We start from the raw sequence: 20,036 nt of genomic DNA, 5'->3' as shown, positions 1-20,036 counted from the left end.
AGATATCAGGTCTCCTGAAACGCAATGACAGAGTTGAAATGGGAGGGATTAGCAAGAGGTGGCCAGCCCGAGTAAGCGAGGAGGGGCTCACCCACTTTAAGGCCCTGAGATGAGACGGGCTCGGCATTGTCAAGGGGCCAAGAGAAGGCTAGTGAGGCAGGAGCATATAGAACAGAGTGGGGCGGGGTGGTGCCCCGACAGCACATGACTGCCACCGTTCAAAGACATAACCGGTGCCTGCCTCAAGCTTAAGAGAGCTGGCAGGGGCCGGGGGGCGGGTTGAGAATTCTCTCTCGAAGCCTCCCCTGACCTCTTTTTGGTGGAGTGGCTAAAATTGGGCCCTGCTTTAATTGACTAAAGAGGGCATAGCATGTACCTGCTCGAGGATCTTAAAACCAGCCGCTGAGAGCAGAAGGTGATGTCAAATGGGAATTACCTAGCGATCCTCAGGGGTGTGTGGATTTAGCTGTAGGAGTCATTCCCTGGGGCAGAGGAGTGGGCTGAAGGCGGCAGCAGCTGATCTCCTGCCTTGGGTCCCCAGGAAGCGGTACCTCGCAGTCTGCAGACCTCCGCATCCGCAGACAGCACTCCTCTGATAGTGTCTCCAGCATTAACAGCGCTACCAGCCACTCCAGTGTGGGCAGCAACATAGAGAGTGATTCCAAGAAAAAGAAGAGAAAGAATTGGGTGAGTATACATCTAGAGACCTTTGTGGGTACTAACAGACCAATGTGTCTCCCCGCCCAGAGCATAGACCTTTGGGAGTGGATCCAAAGAACCTCTGGGTATGTTTCTACCAAATTCAGTGTTGTGCTCAGCCAAGCACCAGGACTTACGAAAGTACCACCACCTTGGAGTTTTTCTGTTCCATGAGACTTTATGTGACATACTCATCTTTCATATACGTGTCATTTCATCCTCCTCATAACGTTAGCCACAAAGTTCCAGGTACTAGAGCAAAATTACTCTTCAGTGGTTTCTTCTTACTTATTTATTTTTGGAGTGTGTACTGCTAGTTATCCCATCATTATCCATATTCCTTATCTGTTTCTTTACACAGTTACATATGATAGCATGAAACCAATTTTCTTTGAACAATTTTTGACCATGTCCTGTAAGTAAACGTTTCATAATGTAGATATTAGGCGTTAGTGAAAAGTTTTAAACTGGTGAGTTGTACTTCAAAATGGCAAGTTTAGTAGACCTGATCTCCAATGCATTATTTCTCCGTGTTTCCATAATCCCAGTGAGCCACTTGAATTTCTGTACAGTGGTGTCTTGAGCAGTATTTTCCCATTCTCCTGGGAATATTATACCCCCCCACCCAGTTTTTTTTAAGTAGGTTCTGTGCCCAATGTGGGACTCAAACTCACGACCCTGAGATCAAGAGTTGCATGCTGCACTGACCGAGCCAGCCAGGCGCCCTTGTACCCACCCATTTTTTAGTTGTGTCAAGGCTGTGGAGCTCTGATTGACATTTACTGCTCCCTGTCTTCAGTGCAGGGATATTCCAGGCTGATCTGGAGTGGGCTAGTGCTCACAGGGCCCCATCCACCAGTGCTGACAACATCGTGTTTCCATAGCGGCTTCAATGTCCTCATTCATTCCATACACTTCTCCCTCATTTTGTGTTATCTTGGATGGGTGGCGAGGTCTAGCAATAGAGCAGTTGAGCTTGAGTAATTTCAGTTTACTGACGACTTGCACTAGAAGACTATAAGGCCAAAGGCCAGTTCAGTGTGACCCTCTCATCATTTTGATGAAGTTTTTTTCTTTGTTACTAATGGCTTTTAGTCAACTCATTCGCTATGCCTTAAATAGGATTAACATATGTTGCTGTTTCTAATATACTCTTGGTAAAATATGGTCTGACTTGATTATCAAAGTGATGAGAGAGAATTATTTTCTATGGAAAACAGTGTTGATCCATTCTCCAATTCAAGAACTAAAACTTACTTGCATTAGGACAGGTCTTGGTTGTTGGTAGAATTGGGGAAGTTGGATAATGGGCATTTTTCAGGTGATCTCACAACTTAATTCTGTCTAATCTTGGTAATCTCCTCTTCCAGTTGGCCCTTCACCAGAGGCTTTAGGTTGATGGTTTGTGTGCCAGATCCTTCTGTTTCTGTACCTGGAAATTTGATGAAAAGTAGGAAATGGGATCTCGATCAGCCACACTGGGACATTGCCATTCCTTATGGATGTAACACCGATGGGTTAGGAAAAAAATCCCATTAACTAGTTCAGAATGGCCTGTTTCACAATTTCTTAATGGCTAAGAAAACCTCCAGGATGTTTTCAGAAGGAAAGAAAGATTTTAGTAAAACAGAAATTACTTTTTAAAAGACCTTTTTTCAAGACAAAACTTAATTTTTTTTTTGGTCTAGAAAAATACGTGCTTATCATGGCTTTCAGAGAAGACCCTGCACTTGAATTCTTTCTGTTCTCATTGGAGTTTTCAGATCCATCGCATGATTTGGGGAATTTGTGATATGCTAGTTCCTTTTTCCCAATATAGTTAAGGCATTTCTTACAAATGCCTACTTTTTTTGAGTAACAAGTGAGACGGCTAAGTCCCTGCTTATTCTGTCATCTTATGTGTATACAAGGACAGTAGGAACTCCTAAGTAGATCTCTCCAAAGGCTCTACAGCCATGTTGGGACTAATGCAGCAGTGAAGCTATTCTCGCTGAGAAAAGAAGACACACACAGGCCAAAAAAAATAAAGTTAAGGCCTTAAGAGACAAAAGGGTGAGAATCACAGGAAGGTCGGGGGCAGTCATTTCAGCGAAAGAGGCTGGAAGAACTCGGATTGTAGGGACTTCCAGAAGCACTATTCCTTTCCTTTCATAATGAAGGAAGATGCCTCTAATGCTCTGGAAGATTCGTGTTCCTACCGGCAACCTCCTCTGTGTGTGGTGTTTACTATTGGCCATGTTATGTCTGAAAAGTCCGAGGCTTTCCCTGTCACTGGCTTTCTCTGTTAAAAATTGTCTTTTTTCCTCCCCCTTCCCCATTTTTGCTTGCGTTTTCCCTGGCAGGTCAATGAGGTAAGCAAGACCAACGTTAATATCAGATACCAAGCTAACCCATCCATTGATATGACTAATCTCCTCTGCATCCGTCACCATGTCTGAGCATCCTGCTTTGTTGCTGTGTAACCTCATCCTCCCGCCATCCATCTGCTGAGCCAGGCTCTGTCTTGCTGTTGGCATCTAGCCTCAAAGCAGGAGTAGGCATGGAATGTCACCCATAGGTCCAGTCCTTTGAGCTGTCAGCACCAGATAACTCTTCTTCCCTTACTGCACTGATTCGAGAGAGCTGTTGGGAACCTTTGTCATTGGTGGTGGGGGGAGGGAAACATGGGAGAATTAATTGCTCTTTTGTCTGCATGTCTCGGTTTTGCCAAGGCCTGAGTGTGGCTTGCCGCCCCTGCCTGGCTGACAGTCTTGTGTGTTCAGTTACGCAGCTCCTTCAAGCAAGCCTTTGGGAAGAAGAAGTCCCCCAAGTCTGCATCCTCTCATTCGGACATCGAGGAGATGACCGATTCTTCATTGCCTTCCTCACCAAAGTTACCACACAACGGTTCCACGGGTTCCACACCACTGTTGAGGGGCTCTCACTCCAACTCCCTGTAAGTCTGTCTGTCGGGGACGCACGTGGGGCAGACGATGCCTTTGGTCCCCAGGAACCCTCCCAAATAGGAATGGATAGGTGTCCTGTTAACCATTCATTTTCTCCTTGGAGTTTTGTACATCATGCTTTCATAGGCCTGGGCATGTTCTCCCAATGTTTTAGGACTGGAGAGGTCGAAAGAGAAAGGAATCTTACATTGTTCTGATGGTGTCACTGGGAGGCCATGGGCAAGTGCTTAACCCCTCTGTTTCCATTTTTTTATTTGTCAAACTCAGATAATGGTTGTTGGCTACTTATCCTATCCTAAGGGTCAGATAAGATAAATGGATGTGAAAGAGCTACAACCGTCTTGCTGAGAGGGGGAAGATAGTGTTGTGAATGTTAACAGTTTTTGCTGAAATTTTAGTTCATTTTTGTGATAAGACTTAAAGAGATTTCACCGTTCTTCTCTCAAAATTTGGTGTTGATTCTTTCTCTGAGGTCAGCACTCAGCGATTGGACGTTTAGAAAATGGAGGAGACTCAATGATAATTCTCTTTACCAAAGGGTTCTCTATTTGGTAAAATGATTTGTCACCAGGGACTCCCCAGTAAATTTTAAATGAGTCAATTTGTAAAGAGCTCTTCGGGAACGCAGCTGCTTCTGTTAAGTGAGACAGGTGTTTGCTCACGTGACATTGGCTTAGGTGCTATTCCCCTTGGCAACTAGGTATGCAGATGGAAAGAGTCCTCTTCTCTTGCCCAGCCAACCTCCCATGATTTCCAGTGAGCACCCACTGATCATTGCTCCATCAGGGGTGTAGGGAGACAATCCTGTGCCCCATCTAAAAACAGAAAGCCCAGACTCTGGAGGCAGGAGCGCATCAGGAATGGCTTGAGATGGACAGGTGGGGACCCAGGTGTCAGCTCAGAGGGTGGCACAGCCAGCTCCCTGCAGCGGTGAGAAAGATTGCCCCTGCCCCATAGGACCAAATTTCCTGAGAGGCCATGGTACACCAGGCCAAGAGGAAAAGAAGACCTGCAGCTCAAGTGCTTCGCAGGGACATTTGGTGAGATGAGACAGTGGCCAGAAGAGAGCCACTGTGGCTGGGGTTGGACAAGAAAGTGGGTGTCTGCAGACACCTCAGTTTCGTCATGGGTGAAAATGAGATTAATTACATCTCCTTCCCTGGATTCTTGGGAGGGCCCAGGCAGATACTGTGCATGAAGGACCTCCTTCCTCTACTTCTCCTTCAGTCTCAGGAGGTCAGGTGTAGGGAGCTGTCCCTAAGTCCACTTAAGCAGCAGGCCACCCTGCTGAAGACAGCAGCTGCACACGTCTCCCAAGGCCGGCTTACGAGATGGGTGCGGGCAGTGTGGACGAGGGGCTTGGCTGCGTCTTTGCAGCGCACCAACTGCCCAGACACCACAGAAGACAGGAAGTGGGAGACCGGAAACAGCAGAGAGCCTCCACTTCTCAGCAACCCCACCCACCCATGAAGCATGGCTCTGTTGGGGGTCTCCGTGTCACTTAATTAGATTAGCAGCTCCTCTCCTCTTGAGGAGCACCCTGGTAAGAGGGTGGCCGCGGGGACGTGTACTTCATTATGGGGTGAGGTGCAAACCAGGGTGGGTGGGGGGACGCGCGGAGGATGGGACCGCAGTGCATCCCTGCAGTGGCCACCCCAAGTCTGGGCTCCTGTGTAAGGAATTACATACACACCCGAGAGTGTGAGTCCCGTTTGACCTGCAGGGAGCCTAAGAGGTAAATAAGGGAAAGGTTGCCTGTGACTTATGCAATCCATCATCCCAGAGCATCTCAGTTTCTCTGACCGGGAGAAAAAGGAACTCCTCCCTTATTTATTTGTGGATTTAAACGTTAGATGTAACAACCCATGTGAGTAGGGCTCTGCTCTAGATGTGCTTAACCAGAGTCCTACCCCTGGGGATTAGGGACCAGTGGGGACAACGCACGGTAGCTCATTTCACTTCTGAGCTTCTGTTCCCGCTCCACGCCACGCACTGGGTACAACAGTGTATGTACCAGACGGATGAAGTTCCAATTCTGGTAGACCCTGTATCCCTGGGCAAAAGGCAGACATGAAACAGATCTGAATAAACTAGAAAACAATCAGCTAAGGGTTCATGCTGGGAATTAAAATAGTATGTTGGGATACAGAGTACTTGGCAGCAACTGTGGACAGGGTGGTCAGGAAAGGAGGTGACATTCCAGCTGAGATCTGCATGATAAGAGGGACCACTGGTTAGTTCTGGTCCATAACACTAGCTGCTGTAACATACACAGTCCCAGAGCTCAGTGGCTTGACACAGGACTGTTTATCTCTGGTTCACTCTGAACCCAGCACAGATCTTCCTCTCAGTGAGCAGGCGGCCTGCCTTGGAATGCTCTTCCCATCTTGTGTGCCAGCCGTCCCACAAGACTTCAGTTCTCTGCTGAGTCCTCTGTGTCCAGCCAGCAGGTGAGGTTGGCGGGGGGAGAGAGTGTGCAGGAGAGTTTTATGGGCCAGGCCCGGGGAGACACATGTCCCCTCTTCCCACAGTCCACTGTGCAGGGCCCTCCCACCCACAAGGAAAGAAGTGAAATCTCTGCACCCAGGAGGGAAAGGAAATAGGCTCCCTGCAGCCTTCCTGACCCCCAGATCTCAAGGAGCCTAAGGTGGAGACAGGCTGCGTGTGTCTGGGAAGAAGGGATGGCCCCCAGTGTGTGGCAAGTGTGGCTGCTGCATGATGGGAAGTAGAAAAGTGGTAGGAAAGGAGGCCATGGAGGCAGGCAGGACCAGAACTTGGGAGGCTTTGAAGTCAAAATAAAGTATCTGCTTCTGTGTGTGATGGGTTATCAACCATTGGAGAGAGGTTTTGTTTTGTTTTGTTTTTAAGATTTATTTATTTTAGAGAGAGAGAGAGAGAGAGAGAGAGCAGGGGGTGGGGGTAGAGGGGCAGAGGGAGAGGGAGAGAGAATCCCAGGCAGACTCCCCTCCAAGCACGGAGACCGATGCCGGGCTCGATCTCATGACCCTGAGAGATCGTGATCTGAGCCAACATCAAGAGGTGGATACTTAACAGACTGAGCTACTCAGGCACCCCATGGAGAGGTGTTTTTTTTTCTTCTAAGTTTATTTAAGTAATCTTTGCACCCAGTGTGGGGCTCAAACTCATGACCCCCCAAGATCAAGAGCCGCATGCTCCACTGACTGAGCCAGCCAGGTGCCCCGTGCATTGGAGAGTTTTAAGCAGGAGTGGAAGATCATCTGAATTCATGTTTCACAGAGATCAGTCTCCTTTCTGCAGATAAGGAATTAGGGGGAGCAAGAGTGGAAGTATGGCAATCACATAAAAGGCTAGTAGCGCTCTCCCCCTCGTCCACCCCACTCTGGCCTCTTTCCTGTCCTTGGAACACTCCAGTCACACCCCGCCCGGGCCTTTGCCTTTTCTGTGCCCTCTGCCTGGTACACTCTTCCCCTAGATAGTCTCTTTCTTCAGGTCCCTGCTCAATGTTTCCTTCTCACTGATGCCTTGCCTGTGCACCTTGCATAAAATAACACCCCCACCACAGCCAGCATTCCCCGTCACCCCCTTTACCCGTGTTCTGTTTTTCACCACGGCACATGTCACCACCTGACGTGTAGAGTTCCTCAAGTTACTAGTTCTTTGTTCTTTGTCCCTACCACCACCACCACCCCAAAAAATGCAGTATAAGCTACATGGAGGTAGCTGCTGTTGGATTTGCAGACATTCAAATATTAGGTGAAACAAATGGTAACTCAGAGTAGTAGTGAGTCCTGGATGGATTTAAGATGTGTTCTAGAAGAAAGTTGACAGCACGTGTGTGGGAAAGAGAAGAACGATCCTTGAGTATTCCTAGATTTGTAACTTGTGTACCTGGGTATGTTTCTGGAAAGGGTAGGAGACATGGGCAGGGCAGGGCGGGCATCAGGAGCTCTGGCTTGACTGTTAAATCCAAGCTGCTCAGGAGACATCCATGTGGAGGTGCCAGCCAGCCTGGGACTCCTGGAGGTATAGATCTGGGAGACATGGGCTCATGGGTGGTCCTGAAAGCTGGGAACCTGGCGGATTCTCCACAGGGCTGGATAGAGATGGAGAGGAGCCAGGGGTGAGCTCTGGGTGCTCTCAAGAGCAAGGAAAACAGCCAGCGGGATGGGCAGAGGTGGGAGGAAACTGGGAGCAGAGAAAAGAAACTGCTGGGAGGGGGGCGGTAGCTGGGCCAAATGCTGCCGGGCAGCCGGAGAGGGTGAGGGAGAGTGGATGGTGCACTTGGCTGTGCCGCATCCCAGTGGCCATGGCGAGAATGCTGCCTCCAAACCCGCTCTCCCCGTGGGGATTGGGCGGGGCAGACTCTGGGCTCTGCTGCCCTTCTCTGGCATTCCACAGCATCCAGGCACACTGGAGATGTTTGTTTTTGGTCTGGTTTTCCACAGTGTGGGCAGAGAGCAAATGCTTCTTTCCAACCATGAAGGGTTTGTAAGAATGTACAAATCTAGATGTGAGAGGAAGTTCAAAGAAGAAACCCAAGGCAGAGGAGTCAGGGGCCCAGAAAAGTTCCTCCCCTGTGGGCGAAAGGAATGGTGGTGTGGGAAGGCAGTTGTTTCCCACACTTGAGATGTTTAAAATTAGGTATGCCACCAGCCCTGCATCTGGCCAAGACAGCGGAAATATGGAAGTAACATGTTAGGGACTGAGTCGGAAAAAATCTACGTCAGGTTGCTTCAGTAAGTCGTCCATGAGGTGGATGAGCGTGTATTGAGTGCCTGCTGGATATAGTTCAGGAGCATAGACTCTAGACTTAAGGAGACCCACCAGATTCTAGCCCACTTCTGTTATCCTGATTTTTTTTTAATGGGCATGTTAATCTCTCTAGGACTCAGCCTCCCCCTTTTTAAAAGGGGATAATTGTTTTTTGGGGTTTTTTTAATTAATTTTATTTTATTATGTTAGTCACCATACATTACATCATTAGTTTTTGATGCAGTGTTCCATGATTCATTGTTTGCGTATAACACCCAGTGCTCCACGCAGACTGTGCCCTATTTAATACCCATCACCAGGCTAACCCATCCCCCCACCCCCCTCCCCTCTAGAACCCTCAGTGTGTTTCTCAGAGTCCATCGTCTCTCATGGTTCTTCTCCCCCCTCCGATTCCTCCCCTTCATTTTTCCCTTCCTACTATCTTCTTCTTTTTCTTTTTTTTTTTTTTTTAACATATAATGTATTATTTGTTTCAGAGGTACAGGTCTGTGATTCATCAGTCTCACACAGTTCACAGCGCTCACCGTAGCACATACCCTCCCCAATGTCCATCACCCAGCTACCCCATCCCTCCCACCCCCCACCACTCCAGCAACCCTCAGTTTGTTTCCTGAGATTAAGAGTCTCTCATGGTTTGTCTCCCTCTCTGGTTTCATCTTGTTTCATTTCTTCCTCCCTTCCCCTATGATCCTCTGTTAAAAGGGGATAATTGTAATACATCTCCAGGATGGAGTAAATTAAATAATATACATCAGATACCTGGCACAGTTGTTCATGTATTCAGTAAGCATTTGCTGAGCACCTATTACGTATTGGTCAGTGTGATTAGACACCGGAAGTGATGCAGAGAACCCTGGTCCTGGAACAGCCAGTAGCCATGCAGGGGGTAAACCTGTTGAGTGCAACCAAATTATCAGACGTAACAGAAGGCTAGTGTAGAAGGAACCAAGGGAAAAGGTGCTGTCTGGGGTACTAGGGTTAGAGACTAAAACTTAGCTGGGACTGTTGCAGAAGAACTTAATTTCGGAGCACCTGGCTGGCTCAGTCGGTGGATTCTGCCAGACTCTTGATCTCAGGGTTATGAGTTAGAGCCCATATTGGGTGGAGAGATTGCAGAAAATTAAATCTTAAAGAATTTAATTTTCAACGGCATTCTCTGGGTTGAGTAGGACATTTCTCCCATGTCATCTTGCAGTTGTGTGTTTCTGAGAACCGGGCTATTTTGGGGGAGCGTGGTACTCTTAGTGCATTTACTCTCAACACAAGCTTTATCTTAGTTTGCTTCTCTTAGTAAATGTATTGAGTGTAAAGTCACTGGTCAGGTTTTGCGAAGTAGCCCATGTAATATATCCCCACAAAGCAGGTGCTGAAGAAGTCTTGTCTCTCTTGCTGTGAAAGCTTTCTAGGGGAAAGGTACAGACCATGTGAAGGAGACTGGGGCAAGTTGCCTGCCCCAGAGGGCCAGACACACCAGACTGATGGTGTGAATCGAAGCCAACAATTCCCTGCAATGAGCTGGAGCCTCCGAGGTCCATGCAGGGCGCGGTTTAGCAAAGACTGGAGTGTCACAATGGAATCCGGTTCAGACTTTACACGCCATTTAAACCGGGAAACCATACTCCTCTCTGAAGAAGAAACCAATGTTTGCGAGCTCCCTCTGCAAACCTTGGCAAACCAGAAAAGGCATGACAATATAGTTAAACCTTACAAACCATAGGCTAGTCAAAGCACAGGGGTGGGGGGGGGGCAGGGAAGAGGAGGATCTGCAGTCTAAAGACAGTTTCGGGAGTTTGTTAGAGGTTTTAGAAGATTTTGAAGCCAAGAAACTTCCTTGGCTGCTAACCACTTTTAAAAAAATCAGAGGTAGTTTTCCTCTCTTTGCATCTCTCAAATGAAAACCATTCAGATGCAGATCGAGAAAATAACAACAGAAAGATTTGGCCATTCAGGTGTTAAACCTTTCTTCTAGTCCTTTCTGCCCCCAAAATACAATTACGTTTCTTTTAACAATTATAAATGGTTTCCCTCCAGCAACGAACATTTCCATACCCTCAACCAGTTTTACAGGTCAGGCTTTTTGTGGCCTCAAATCCAGGACTTGGTCTTAGAGAGTGGGCTGCACGATTATTTCTGCAGAGACCACATGTTCACCATGTCTTTCGGAGGTAATCAACCTCAGCTTTGTAACTTTATGAACGTGGGTTGTTGTTTTTTTTTTTTTTTTTTTTTCTTTTTTTTTTTTTTTAAGTCCAAAAAATGTGAAAGCTGCTTTTTTTGGATAGCCCCAAATCCCGTTTCAAAGGATCTTTGAAATCAACAGACTTTTTTTTTTTTTTTTGAGAGCCCTCCTTTCTAACATGGCAATTCATCATGACTTTCCTGATCTTCCATTTAATGCTGCCTTGTCAGGTATCTGAACAGCAAACCTAACTACTCACATAAGGAACCCAGCCTAGATGGACCACCACTTAAGACAGAGGGACTCCATGGGGCCCCAGGGTCCCCCGATCTGGCGTGCAGCTGGAAAGACATCAAGCCCTACACAGTTGCTCAGTTTTCACATAAAACTGGGACTTTTGTGTCATATCCTCCTGTCTGCTTTCTGATGATCTGAGATGCTTCTCTTCCTTGCCATGAGCTTATTTAAGCAGTGTGGGTAGGTGGGGCAAAGGAAAGAATGTTGCTCTCTTAAGACACTTTTAAAAGATTGAGTTTTAGAATGTGACCCAAAATAGACTAACTCCTTCCACCAGAATCTTTCGGTTACTTTCACTTTGGGGCAAATAAAAATCACCCCTCAGCTATTTGACCTTAGAGTGTCTAATCTTTAAAACAGACAGTTGACCCTCCTTCTCTGAGTGGTTTTAGATCTCAAGGGACATGTGGTGTCATTACAGGGGCCCAACTGTGTACACATTGGGATGGGGGAATTGGTTTCAAACCCCAAAGGTTAGTACTCCCTTTTGCAGACTCCTGTTTATCCCAAATTATTGGAATTCTGCTGAAGGCACACCAAAGCCATTCTGATCGCCTGAGCTCTGCAAAGAAAGAGCGTGGAGAAGCGATACAGTCTGTGAATTTCAGGAGCTTTGGTATTACCGCCTCCGGGAAGCCCCGGCCGTCTGGTTAGACAGGGTGACTGCTGAACAAACCTGCTGGTGGACATGGGCCGGTGGTCAGTGGAGGACTGAAGGGCGATGATCTCAGAGCTGCTCTCATCAGTTAACACCTCTTCTTCCCTAGCATTTCAGAGTGCATTGATAGTGAAGCCGAGACGGTCATGCAGCTCCGAAATGAACTGCGAGACAAGGAGATGAAGCTGACAGACATCCGCCTAGAAGCCCTCAGCTCTGCACACCAGCTCGACCAGCTCCGGGAGGCCATGAACAGGATGCAGGTGAGCCCTGGAGCATGGGCCGAGCCCCACACTGTCTGGGAAGGAGCACCGCTGTCCGCCATGCCCCCCCCCGGGGCCACAGAAGATGGCAGCCCTCTGCTTTGCGAGCCTCTTTCTCTCCTCCTCTCTCCTAGTCTCTTTCTTTTCCAAAGAGCAAGGCTCCTTCTCATGCCCTCCCAGATATTGCTCAGAGACGAATCTTTTCAAAGCCCAGGCAGAACCATGCCTCCCCGCTTGGTGTGACTTCCAGTGGCTACGCGTGCCACAGTCCATCCCCCCCCCCCGCCCCCCGCAAGGCTTCTGCGGGGTCCTTTGTACTCAGAATCTGCCACCCCACCCACTTGCAGTTCCACTTCCCAGACTCACCAGCCAGAGGGAGCCCCTGACGGCTCCCTTTGCCGGTGTCAGGAGTTTCTGTGTCATAGCCCTCGTGTTCCCTCTGCCGGGAGAGCCTCCTGCACAGCCAAACTGGATCCTTCCCTCAAGGATTAGCCTCCCCCTCTACAAAGCTTCTCCAGGTCCTGCATCTGCAAGAGTTAGTGCCCTCATCTGAATTCCTCTAGAGGTATTCTCACCTTCCACCCTGGACTAGAAGACATTTGGGTCTTCTGGCTGTTCTTTTTTTGGCACCCCTTTCTCTGGATGCAGCCCCGGTGCTGTGCACATGGTAGGTTTTTTCCTACAGAAGTGCAGAGATGAAAGAGCCCTGTGGGCTCTGCGAAATGGGGCCTCACTGGAGAACCAACATTTCCCAAAGGAGGTTCCACAGAGTGCTTGTTCCATGAGAGGCTCTGAAAGGAGAGCTCCAGGCTCAGCTGTGTGTAGGACTGCTGCACACTCTGCGCCCCGTCTCAGGTCCACCATGCAGAGCAGCTCCTAAAGGCTCTAAGCCCTACGGGAAAGAAACCTGTCAAACCCAGAGTCTGTCGAACCTCTCGGATGGTAAGACTCTTTCTCAGTTGAGAATCAGGCAGCAGGCTCTGGGAAGCATTTCTGAGGTCTTCAAAGGCCAGCTCTCCACAAGGATGGCCCTTGCCCAGCCAGACAGGGTCTTGTGTGTGCGTAAGAACAGCCAGCACGGCTGGACCTCGCCGATGGTGTGGCTGGCCGGGCCTCAGCTCGGATCCCCCACCTGATCCCTGCACAGGACTTTCCCGTCCCTCCCCCAGAAGACGCTTGTTCGTGTTCCATCCACCTGGTAAGCGAGCCTCTCCCTTACTCTTTGCAGAGTGAAATAGAGAAGCTGAAAGCTGAGAATGACCGGCTGAAGTCCGAGTCTCAAGGCAGTGGCTGCAGCCGGGCGCCCTCCCAGGTGTCCCTCTCGGCCTCCCCTAGGCAGTCCATGGGCCTCTCCCAGCACAGCCTGAACCTCACGGAGTCAACCAGCCTGGGTGAGTGGCATCCCGGGGCTACAGGCAGGCCAGGGCCTGCAGCCGGCACTCCACTCTCCTCGCAGGAGTCCCAAGAGAAGCAGATGAAAAGATCAAATGGCGAGGCAACAGGCGTGCGTGCACTTGGGGTGTGTGTGTGTGTCTGGGTGTGCGTCTGCTACCGACATGAGCTCAGCCGTTAGAGTGCTGTCATGCTTTGCTCCAGTGCCCCCAGTTCTCCAGGCCATGAGCTTGGATCCTCTTGTCCACCATGCTGAGTTCTGTTTGATCCATTTTAAGAGGCTGACCTACAAGCCGAATGCTGCATAGAAACCCCATAGTAGCAGGTCCCCGTTGGGGCAGTGGCTTGGTCTGTGGTCTTCCTGCCTTCAGGATGGATTCCCGGCCGGCACCATCATGAGCGAACATAACCTAGGTTTTCTTTGTAAGCACATTGAGGCTGACGCTTTGATTTCTTACCCGTGATGCTGCGTTGCTCTCGTTTTGGTTGAGCCTCCGCCTCGCACTTCCATTTGGCAAGGTGCATCGTCAGCCTGCTGGTTCTTTGGTTGGTCCACCGTTGGTTTCTGTGGTTGCATTCTCCATCTGCCCTCTCCCCTTCCCCCACCCCACTTCCTTGCACCCCGACACCTGGTTTGTCCCGCTGCCGTGCCAACAAGCAGCGGGGGTGTCGGGAAGCCGGCTTTGCTGTCCCCATGTGCCTAAGGCTGTTGATGTTTTCCATTCGCAGACATGTTGCTGGATGACACTGGTGAATGCTCGGCTCGGAAGGAAGGAGGCAGGCATGTTAAGATAGTTGTCAGCTTTCAGGAGGAAATGAAGTGGAAGGAGGTTAGTTGGATCCCTTTCCCTGCTCTGCTTGTCCCTACCTAGCGTAGAGATGGCATCATCAGACCGTATCACCTCAGCACTGAAGGTGATTCGGAGGTACTACTAACACTTTCCTTAACTAACCACGATCCCCAGCAGCATTTTGACACAATTAAAGTAAGCAAACGGCCCTTCCCTCCTCCCTCTCGCGTTTGGAAAGTCTAATAAAGAGTACTAAAGATACTCCCGTGTTGCCCTTGCATGGAACTAACTAAACACTAACATCAGTCGGAAACGGCTTTTCTGAATTTAATGTGTTCCGAAAGCCCTTCAGGGGCAGCTAAGCACATTTAGCGCAGAAGGCACAGAAGCAAGCTGACCCAATGCAGCTGACCAAGAGCACCAGTCTTGTCCAGTGTTCAGAGACCGCAGACAAGGTGTGACACCGACGGGGCCGAGCCACACAGGTGGCTGACGTGAAGCCGGTGGGGCATCCCGACTCCCCAAGACTGAGGAATCTTGAGTTTTCTGAGTAGTTCCTCTTCTCTTCCAGAGCCTGAGGAGGCCACACCCACACTAGGAACTATTTTGGGGGTAGGGGGTGGGGGTTGACAGAGTTGATTTTTAGCCATTGATTGAATCACATGAAGCTGTAATGACCATCTCTCAAATAAGCGGAGAAAGATTTCACGAGGGGTTATTTCAAGTCCTTCTTCAGCTCTTTGTTTGTTGTTTCTCAGCATCCTTGCCGACACGCTGTTTGTCGCCTAGGAGTGCCGGAGAACCCCGCAGTGCCCACCACAGCAGAGCTGTCTGCAGCCAGACTCTCTTTGCCAGAGGATTCCACTGTGTGGCTGGCTCTCTAGTCTTGTTGAAGGTGGGGAGGCCCAGATTTTGGAGCTGCTAGTGATTGTCTCCTCATCTAACCTAAAAATATGTATCTTTTACATATAAAAATAAATATAGTGATTGTCTCCTCATCTAACCTAAAAATATGTATCTTTTACATATAAAAATAAATATAAAGAAGTCTATTTTCAGAGCTTAAGTAGTGGCATGGTAGGACTATCAGGGGGAAAATTCATTCTTAGAACGTTCTTATAAAAAATTCAGGTGATGCCTGGGGATGTGCATTAATCCACTGATCCTCAACAGGAGCAGATAGATTCTACATTTTACAGAAGTTTGAGTCCCTTTTAAAAACTGTGTTGTTCTGGATCACTATGGCATCCAGATGAAGTTGGTCAACCAGACGTTGTTACCTACGTTTTACAACTGAAACCTAGTGCCCAAGCATCATTTACTTGAGGTTACAAGGTAACTGGTAAGGCCAGATCTTCTCACCATAAGACTGGTGCTCTTTTCTCCGCTGATTTTGCTTAACTGCCACATACACCCCTACTCCCCGCTGCCACTCTCCTAATTCTGTATTCTTCTGAGCATGTCAGAGCTAAGATTTTTAAAATGCGACAAAATGGAATATTCTATTAATTTTTCTTTAATCATTGTGATTAGTTAACCCCCCCTGCACAGAGAGCCCTGTGGGTGAAATTCAAAAGCAGTAGAAAAAGTATTTTTTTGTGAACTTCCCAGAGTTTTGCTTGTTTTCTGATTTGAGTATGTTTTAACTTTTAATTAGCAGAAAAGCAATAAACATTATTTAAAAAAGAAGAAAATAATTGAGCGTATTCTATTCTGAAGGAGTTTAAGATCTAGCAAGGAGATAAACTTGATATACAAATAAGACATAAATACCTAAAAGTAAACAAGTACAGAATATGATAATATATCAGTTATGTACAGAACCGGTGAAGCAATATGAGCTCTGAGCCTGGTGGGTTAATCATTGAAGGCTTCCTGGAAGAGGTGAGTTTGTAAACAAGGTTTGGAAAGGGAGAGATGGCAGACAGGAGAGGGGAGAGCATTCCAGGCAAGGGATGTGATCTATGTACTATACAGGGCACACCTTTTGTAGAAGGTTCTAGATTCCAGAGAGGAGATCCTCTCTCCCTGACCCATGGACTACTGTTTTTGCAAGAGAGCAGGGAAAGTTTTTAAGACTATTGTATCCCATCTACATTGTATCTGGTGTTACAACAAATAGGACTTTTATTCCCCCTCTCAAACCATTGGTGGAGTCCTAAGGCAATCTGAGTCCTTGCTAAACTGTGTCAGAAAAGATCCGCCTGTTTTTCACCTGCGTACATTTCCTTACCCTTAGGATTCCAGACCACACCTCTTTCTTATTGGCTGCATTGGAGTTAGTGGCAAGACGAAGTGGGATGTGCTCGATGGGGTGGTTAGACGACTGTTCAAAGTAAGTGTCTTAAGGGGACGGCTACGGTCGTCTGCCTGAAGTGGGGGCCTGGGCTCAGGGAGGGAAGGGGCGGTTTGTGTACTGAACGTGGCCACCGCTTGGGTCTGCCCCCACCCTTGTGTTGCTGGGACTTGTCTCTGGGCACTCTGGTAACAGGGATGGTGAGAACAGACTGGTGATTGGCCAGCCTGTTCCTGGCTACCCTTGGCAGTGGTCGGCCAGCCAGTGAGAGTCATTTCCCTGGCCTCAAGCAGTTTTTTGAGCCTCACATGGTGAACTGCTAATATCCAAATTCTCTCTTCACCTTAGAATTGTGTCCTATTGAATATTACTTTGAATTGACTGCCCTGTGGCCAGGGCTAAGACCTCAAATTTCCATTCTTCATTTCTGGGGGATTTGATCTGACTTGCCCAGCATCCTGGCCAACACTTCAGAGTCTAGGATTTGTGTTTCACGTAACATTAACATCTGATCGATGTCCAGAGTCAAAGATGTTGGCATAGTTATTTTCGTATTCTAGTCACATCACTGGAGTGAGTGCGGATGTTTTTCATGGAAGAAATAACTCATGAATACTGAGGAGAGCCTGCAAGCACAAGGTGGTTTGGAAGAAGCTTTTTGGACCTTTTTTTTCCTACTGTCCTGAAGGGTATCAGCAATCATAAGCGTTCATTAATCATGTCCCCTGAGCATTATTGGTAGCCTGCATTTTTGGTGCCAGAGACCATGCTAACATTACCCCAGTTTACTTCCAGGCCTGTGAGGAAGGTCCTATTATTTTCCCACCTAAAGTGGAGGAAAGCAAGGGTCAGCTCACTTGCCCAAGATCATGGAGCTAGAACACAACCACATTGGTCTAGTTGAGTTGGTCTGACTTTAAAACTTGACTTACCCAGTCCACTCTAGTCTCTTTCTAGCATCTAGATTCAGGTGGCTTCACACGCAGGAAGCCCTGTGTTCCGTTCTCTGGCCAAAGAGCCTTCCCCGTCTTGGCAGGCTGTGGAAATGTGACCGGCCAAGGGATGTGAATGGCTGAGGGCAGACCAGTCCTGCTTCCTAGAGCCAAAACCTGAACTCTGCTGATGGGAAGTTTAATCTTAGATTAAAAAGACAACAGTTTGGGCTGAAAAGAGCCCGTGGGGCGTCACGTGTGAGGAAGTGAGACCATTAAAGGCAGAGAGGCCTGTTCCTGATATTCCACATAGGTCTTCGTCCAGCTATGTCCTCGCCCACGGACCTTCGGTCCAGGTTCACTGACCTAAAGCCTTTTGGTCACTCACCTCAGAGGGCATACTTTCCAAATTAAACACAGTTTTTCCTGTTTAAAGACCCAAAGCTGCTTTTTTTCATACCGCCCTGGGATTTGCTCCTTTTATCCTAAGTGTGGAGTTTGCTATGAGCCAAGAGAAGGGGCTGGTGGGGAGATTCCTTGCCCGAATTACTTTCTCATGAGTTTTCCAGCACGATTCACGGGCCCTGGTGTCTTCAGGACTTCAGCTAAATTTAAGAAAAGCAATCTTAACTTTTCCTTGCCTGGTTCATCCAGACTAAACGTTCACGATTGTGTTAGGGCTCCCTCCACATCACTAACCAAATAAATCTGTACTTGAAGAGGCCTGTGATACTCGGTCATCATCCCCAGAGAAAGCTCTTCCCCCTCCTCTCTCCACAGCTCGGTTTCAACCCAGGCATCAGCTGAGAGAGAAGATGATCATAAATCACCCAAGGAAAACATGAGTCATGGGCAGATTTCTAGCCACATCTTTGACGGGGTCTTGATTTTATTCTTCCCAGGAATACATCATCCACGTCGACCCCGTGAGTCAGCTGGGGCTGAATTCAGATAGCGTTCTGGGCTACAGCATTGGGGAAATCAAGCGCAGCAACACCTCCGAGACCCCCGAGCTTCTTCCCTGTGGCTATCTGGTTGGCGAGAACACGACCATCTCTGTGACCGTCAAAGGTAATTTGGCCGACGGCAGAGGTCGGAGTTTTCAGGACTTGCGGTTTTTGTTTTGTGACTTGGCGTCGGAAACCATGGCCCCAGTTTTGTTTTCACGTGTGTGGGGGTAGGTTTCTCTACCCCTGCAACCACAGTCATTCTTACCTAAGCGAGTTCAATGGCCTTTAGCTTTTTCCACACCCCCGGAAGCAATTTTAGTTTATTGCTGAAATTATATAACAAAAGGTCCCATTAAGCCTTATGACTCTGAGATGTTGGAATCTTAATAGCCCTGCTGAAACGGGGCTCTGCCGATACCCATGGGTTACTCTTGCCAGCTGGCCTTGGACGTGGTCCCGTTCTACAGGTGGGAGCTGCGATTTGCTCGAGGGCCACTCGTGCCCACGCACGGCGCTGCTGGCCCTTCCAGTTGCCGCATCCCCTAGGGATGCTAGGCCCCAGGCCAAAGTGCGTTCCAAGGAACACTAGGCCCACACAGTATTCTTGTGAGGGGAGAATCCTGGCCAAATAAGTCTAGAAAACTGCATCATTAGACCCATTTGTGTTCAGGGGACAGGAAGACAGGAGTGTACGGGTGCGCTAACTCCATCCTCGGGTGCGCTGACTCCTGCCTGTAAGAAGGCTATTGAATCCAGTCTGACACAAATGTATTTGACTGCAAAAGCCCCCTTTCCCCTCTATTTTATGAACCTCCCACCGCCAAAGAATAGATTGATAAACACTGTTCGAAGCTCACCCTTCAGGTTGTCCCATCTTACTTCCCTGTAACTCACAGCTTTTGACTATAGTTTTAACAGGGCACACTTTTGGGGTTGTTTGATGCAAGCTTTGTTTCCTGGTTGGGAGGTTTTCCAGAAGCACCCCACCATTACGTAGGAGCAGGAATTCACGCCTTGCTCTGCCACTGACGAGCCTGACATTACCGCTCGAGTCTCACACACAGCCTTACCTTACCAGCAAGCGCAACTGCACACACGTGGCCTTGGGTGCAAGTGACCGGAACCTACCCCAAATTAGCTTTAGTGTGAATGCTAAACACGTGCCCTGCAATGAGTTCATCAGCAGAACAGTCATTCCCAGGGGGTTTTAAGGCAAAAGACCAAAAGAGCAGTGTGTATGTAGAGAGAGATGTTTTTGTGGGTTTTTTCCTCATTATTAAGTTTAGACGAGAGACCCTGCATTCCGCACTTTGCATCGAGTTTCAGCCATTGTAGGCTACACTGAGCTCAGTACCAGGAAAACCTTAGGCCTGTACCCAGAAGGTAAGTCCTTTAGAAACCTTCATCATGGTCATTCTAGAATAGTCTCCTGCATGTAGGGGCCATTCTTGGTTAGGGGAGGATTAGAAACAAGCATATAAATGCATTTGTGGGGTCTGTTTGCAGTGAATAATTATGTAAAAGGAAGATACTATTATAAAATAGAATAAATGGGGGGCGCCTGGCTGGCTTAGTCAGTAGAGCACACGACTCTTGATCTCGGGCTTGTAAGTTTGAGCCCCACATTGAAGGTAGAGATTACTTAAAAATGAAATCTTAAAAAAAAAATAGACTAAATGCTCTTCAATGTATTTTTTACCTACATACACTAGTTTTCTTAAGGTGAGTTTTAACAGAATTACTTTAGGTTTTAGACAAGTAACCTCGGGTGGATCTTCTCTTGAGAATGATATAAAGAAAACAGTTTTTAAAAAGCCAATGGCCCTGGGTGGCTCAGTAGGTTAAGCATCTGAGTCTTGATTTTGACTCAGGCCATGAT

The 20,036-nt window shown here is 48.1% G+C and overlaps 1 protein-coding gene across 9 annotated transcripts in view; it reads left to right on the top strand.

Moving 5' to 3' along the window:
• The window catches only part of NAV2 (neuron navigator 2), a 724,028-nt gene that overhangs the window by 687,719 nt on the left and 16,273 nt on the right, over positions 1-20,036 (top strand). For 8 of the 9 annotated variants that reach the window (XM_073904859.1, XM_073904858.1, XM_025878866.2 and 5 more), the window contains 7 exons: positions 542-687; positions 3,462-3,634; positions 11,643-11,796; positions 13,025-13,187; positions 13,918-14,018; positions 16,219-16,314; positions 18,110-18,278. In XM_073904859.1, coding sequence (XP_073760960.1) covers positions 542-687; positions 3,462-3,634; positions 11,643-11,796; positions 13,025-13,187; positions 13,918-14,018; positions 16,219-16,314; positions 18,110-18,278 — 1,002 coding nt within the window. Of the gene's footprint in view, positions 1-541; positions 688-3,461; positions 3,635-11,642; positions 11,797-13,024; positions 13,188-13,917; positions 14,019-16,218; positions 16,315-18,109; positions 18,279-20,036 lie in introns of those variants that run through there. The other variant, XR_012381865.1, reaches the window with a different exon arrangement.

Source organism: Callorhinus ursinus, unplaced genomic scaffold, assembly GCF_003265705.2.
Source record: "Callorhinus ursinus isolate GAN/ISIS: 27379988/994484 unplaced genomic scaffold, GSC_fseal_2.0 scaffold21, whole genome shotgun sequence".
In the NCBI taxonomy this organism is placed as follows: Eukaryota; Metazoa; Chordata; class Mammalia; order Carnivora; family Otariidae; genus Callorhinus; species Callorhinus ursinus.
The sequence above is the reverse complement of the archived record's forward strand: the minus strand, read 5'-3'. Positions and strand labels throughout refer to the sequence as shown.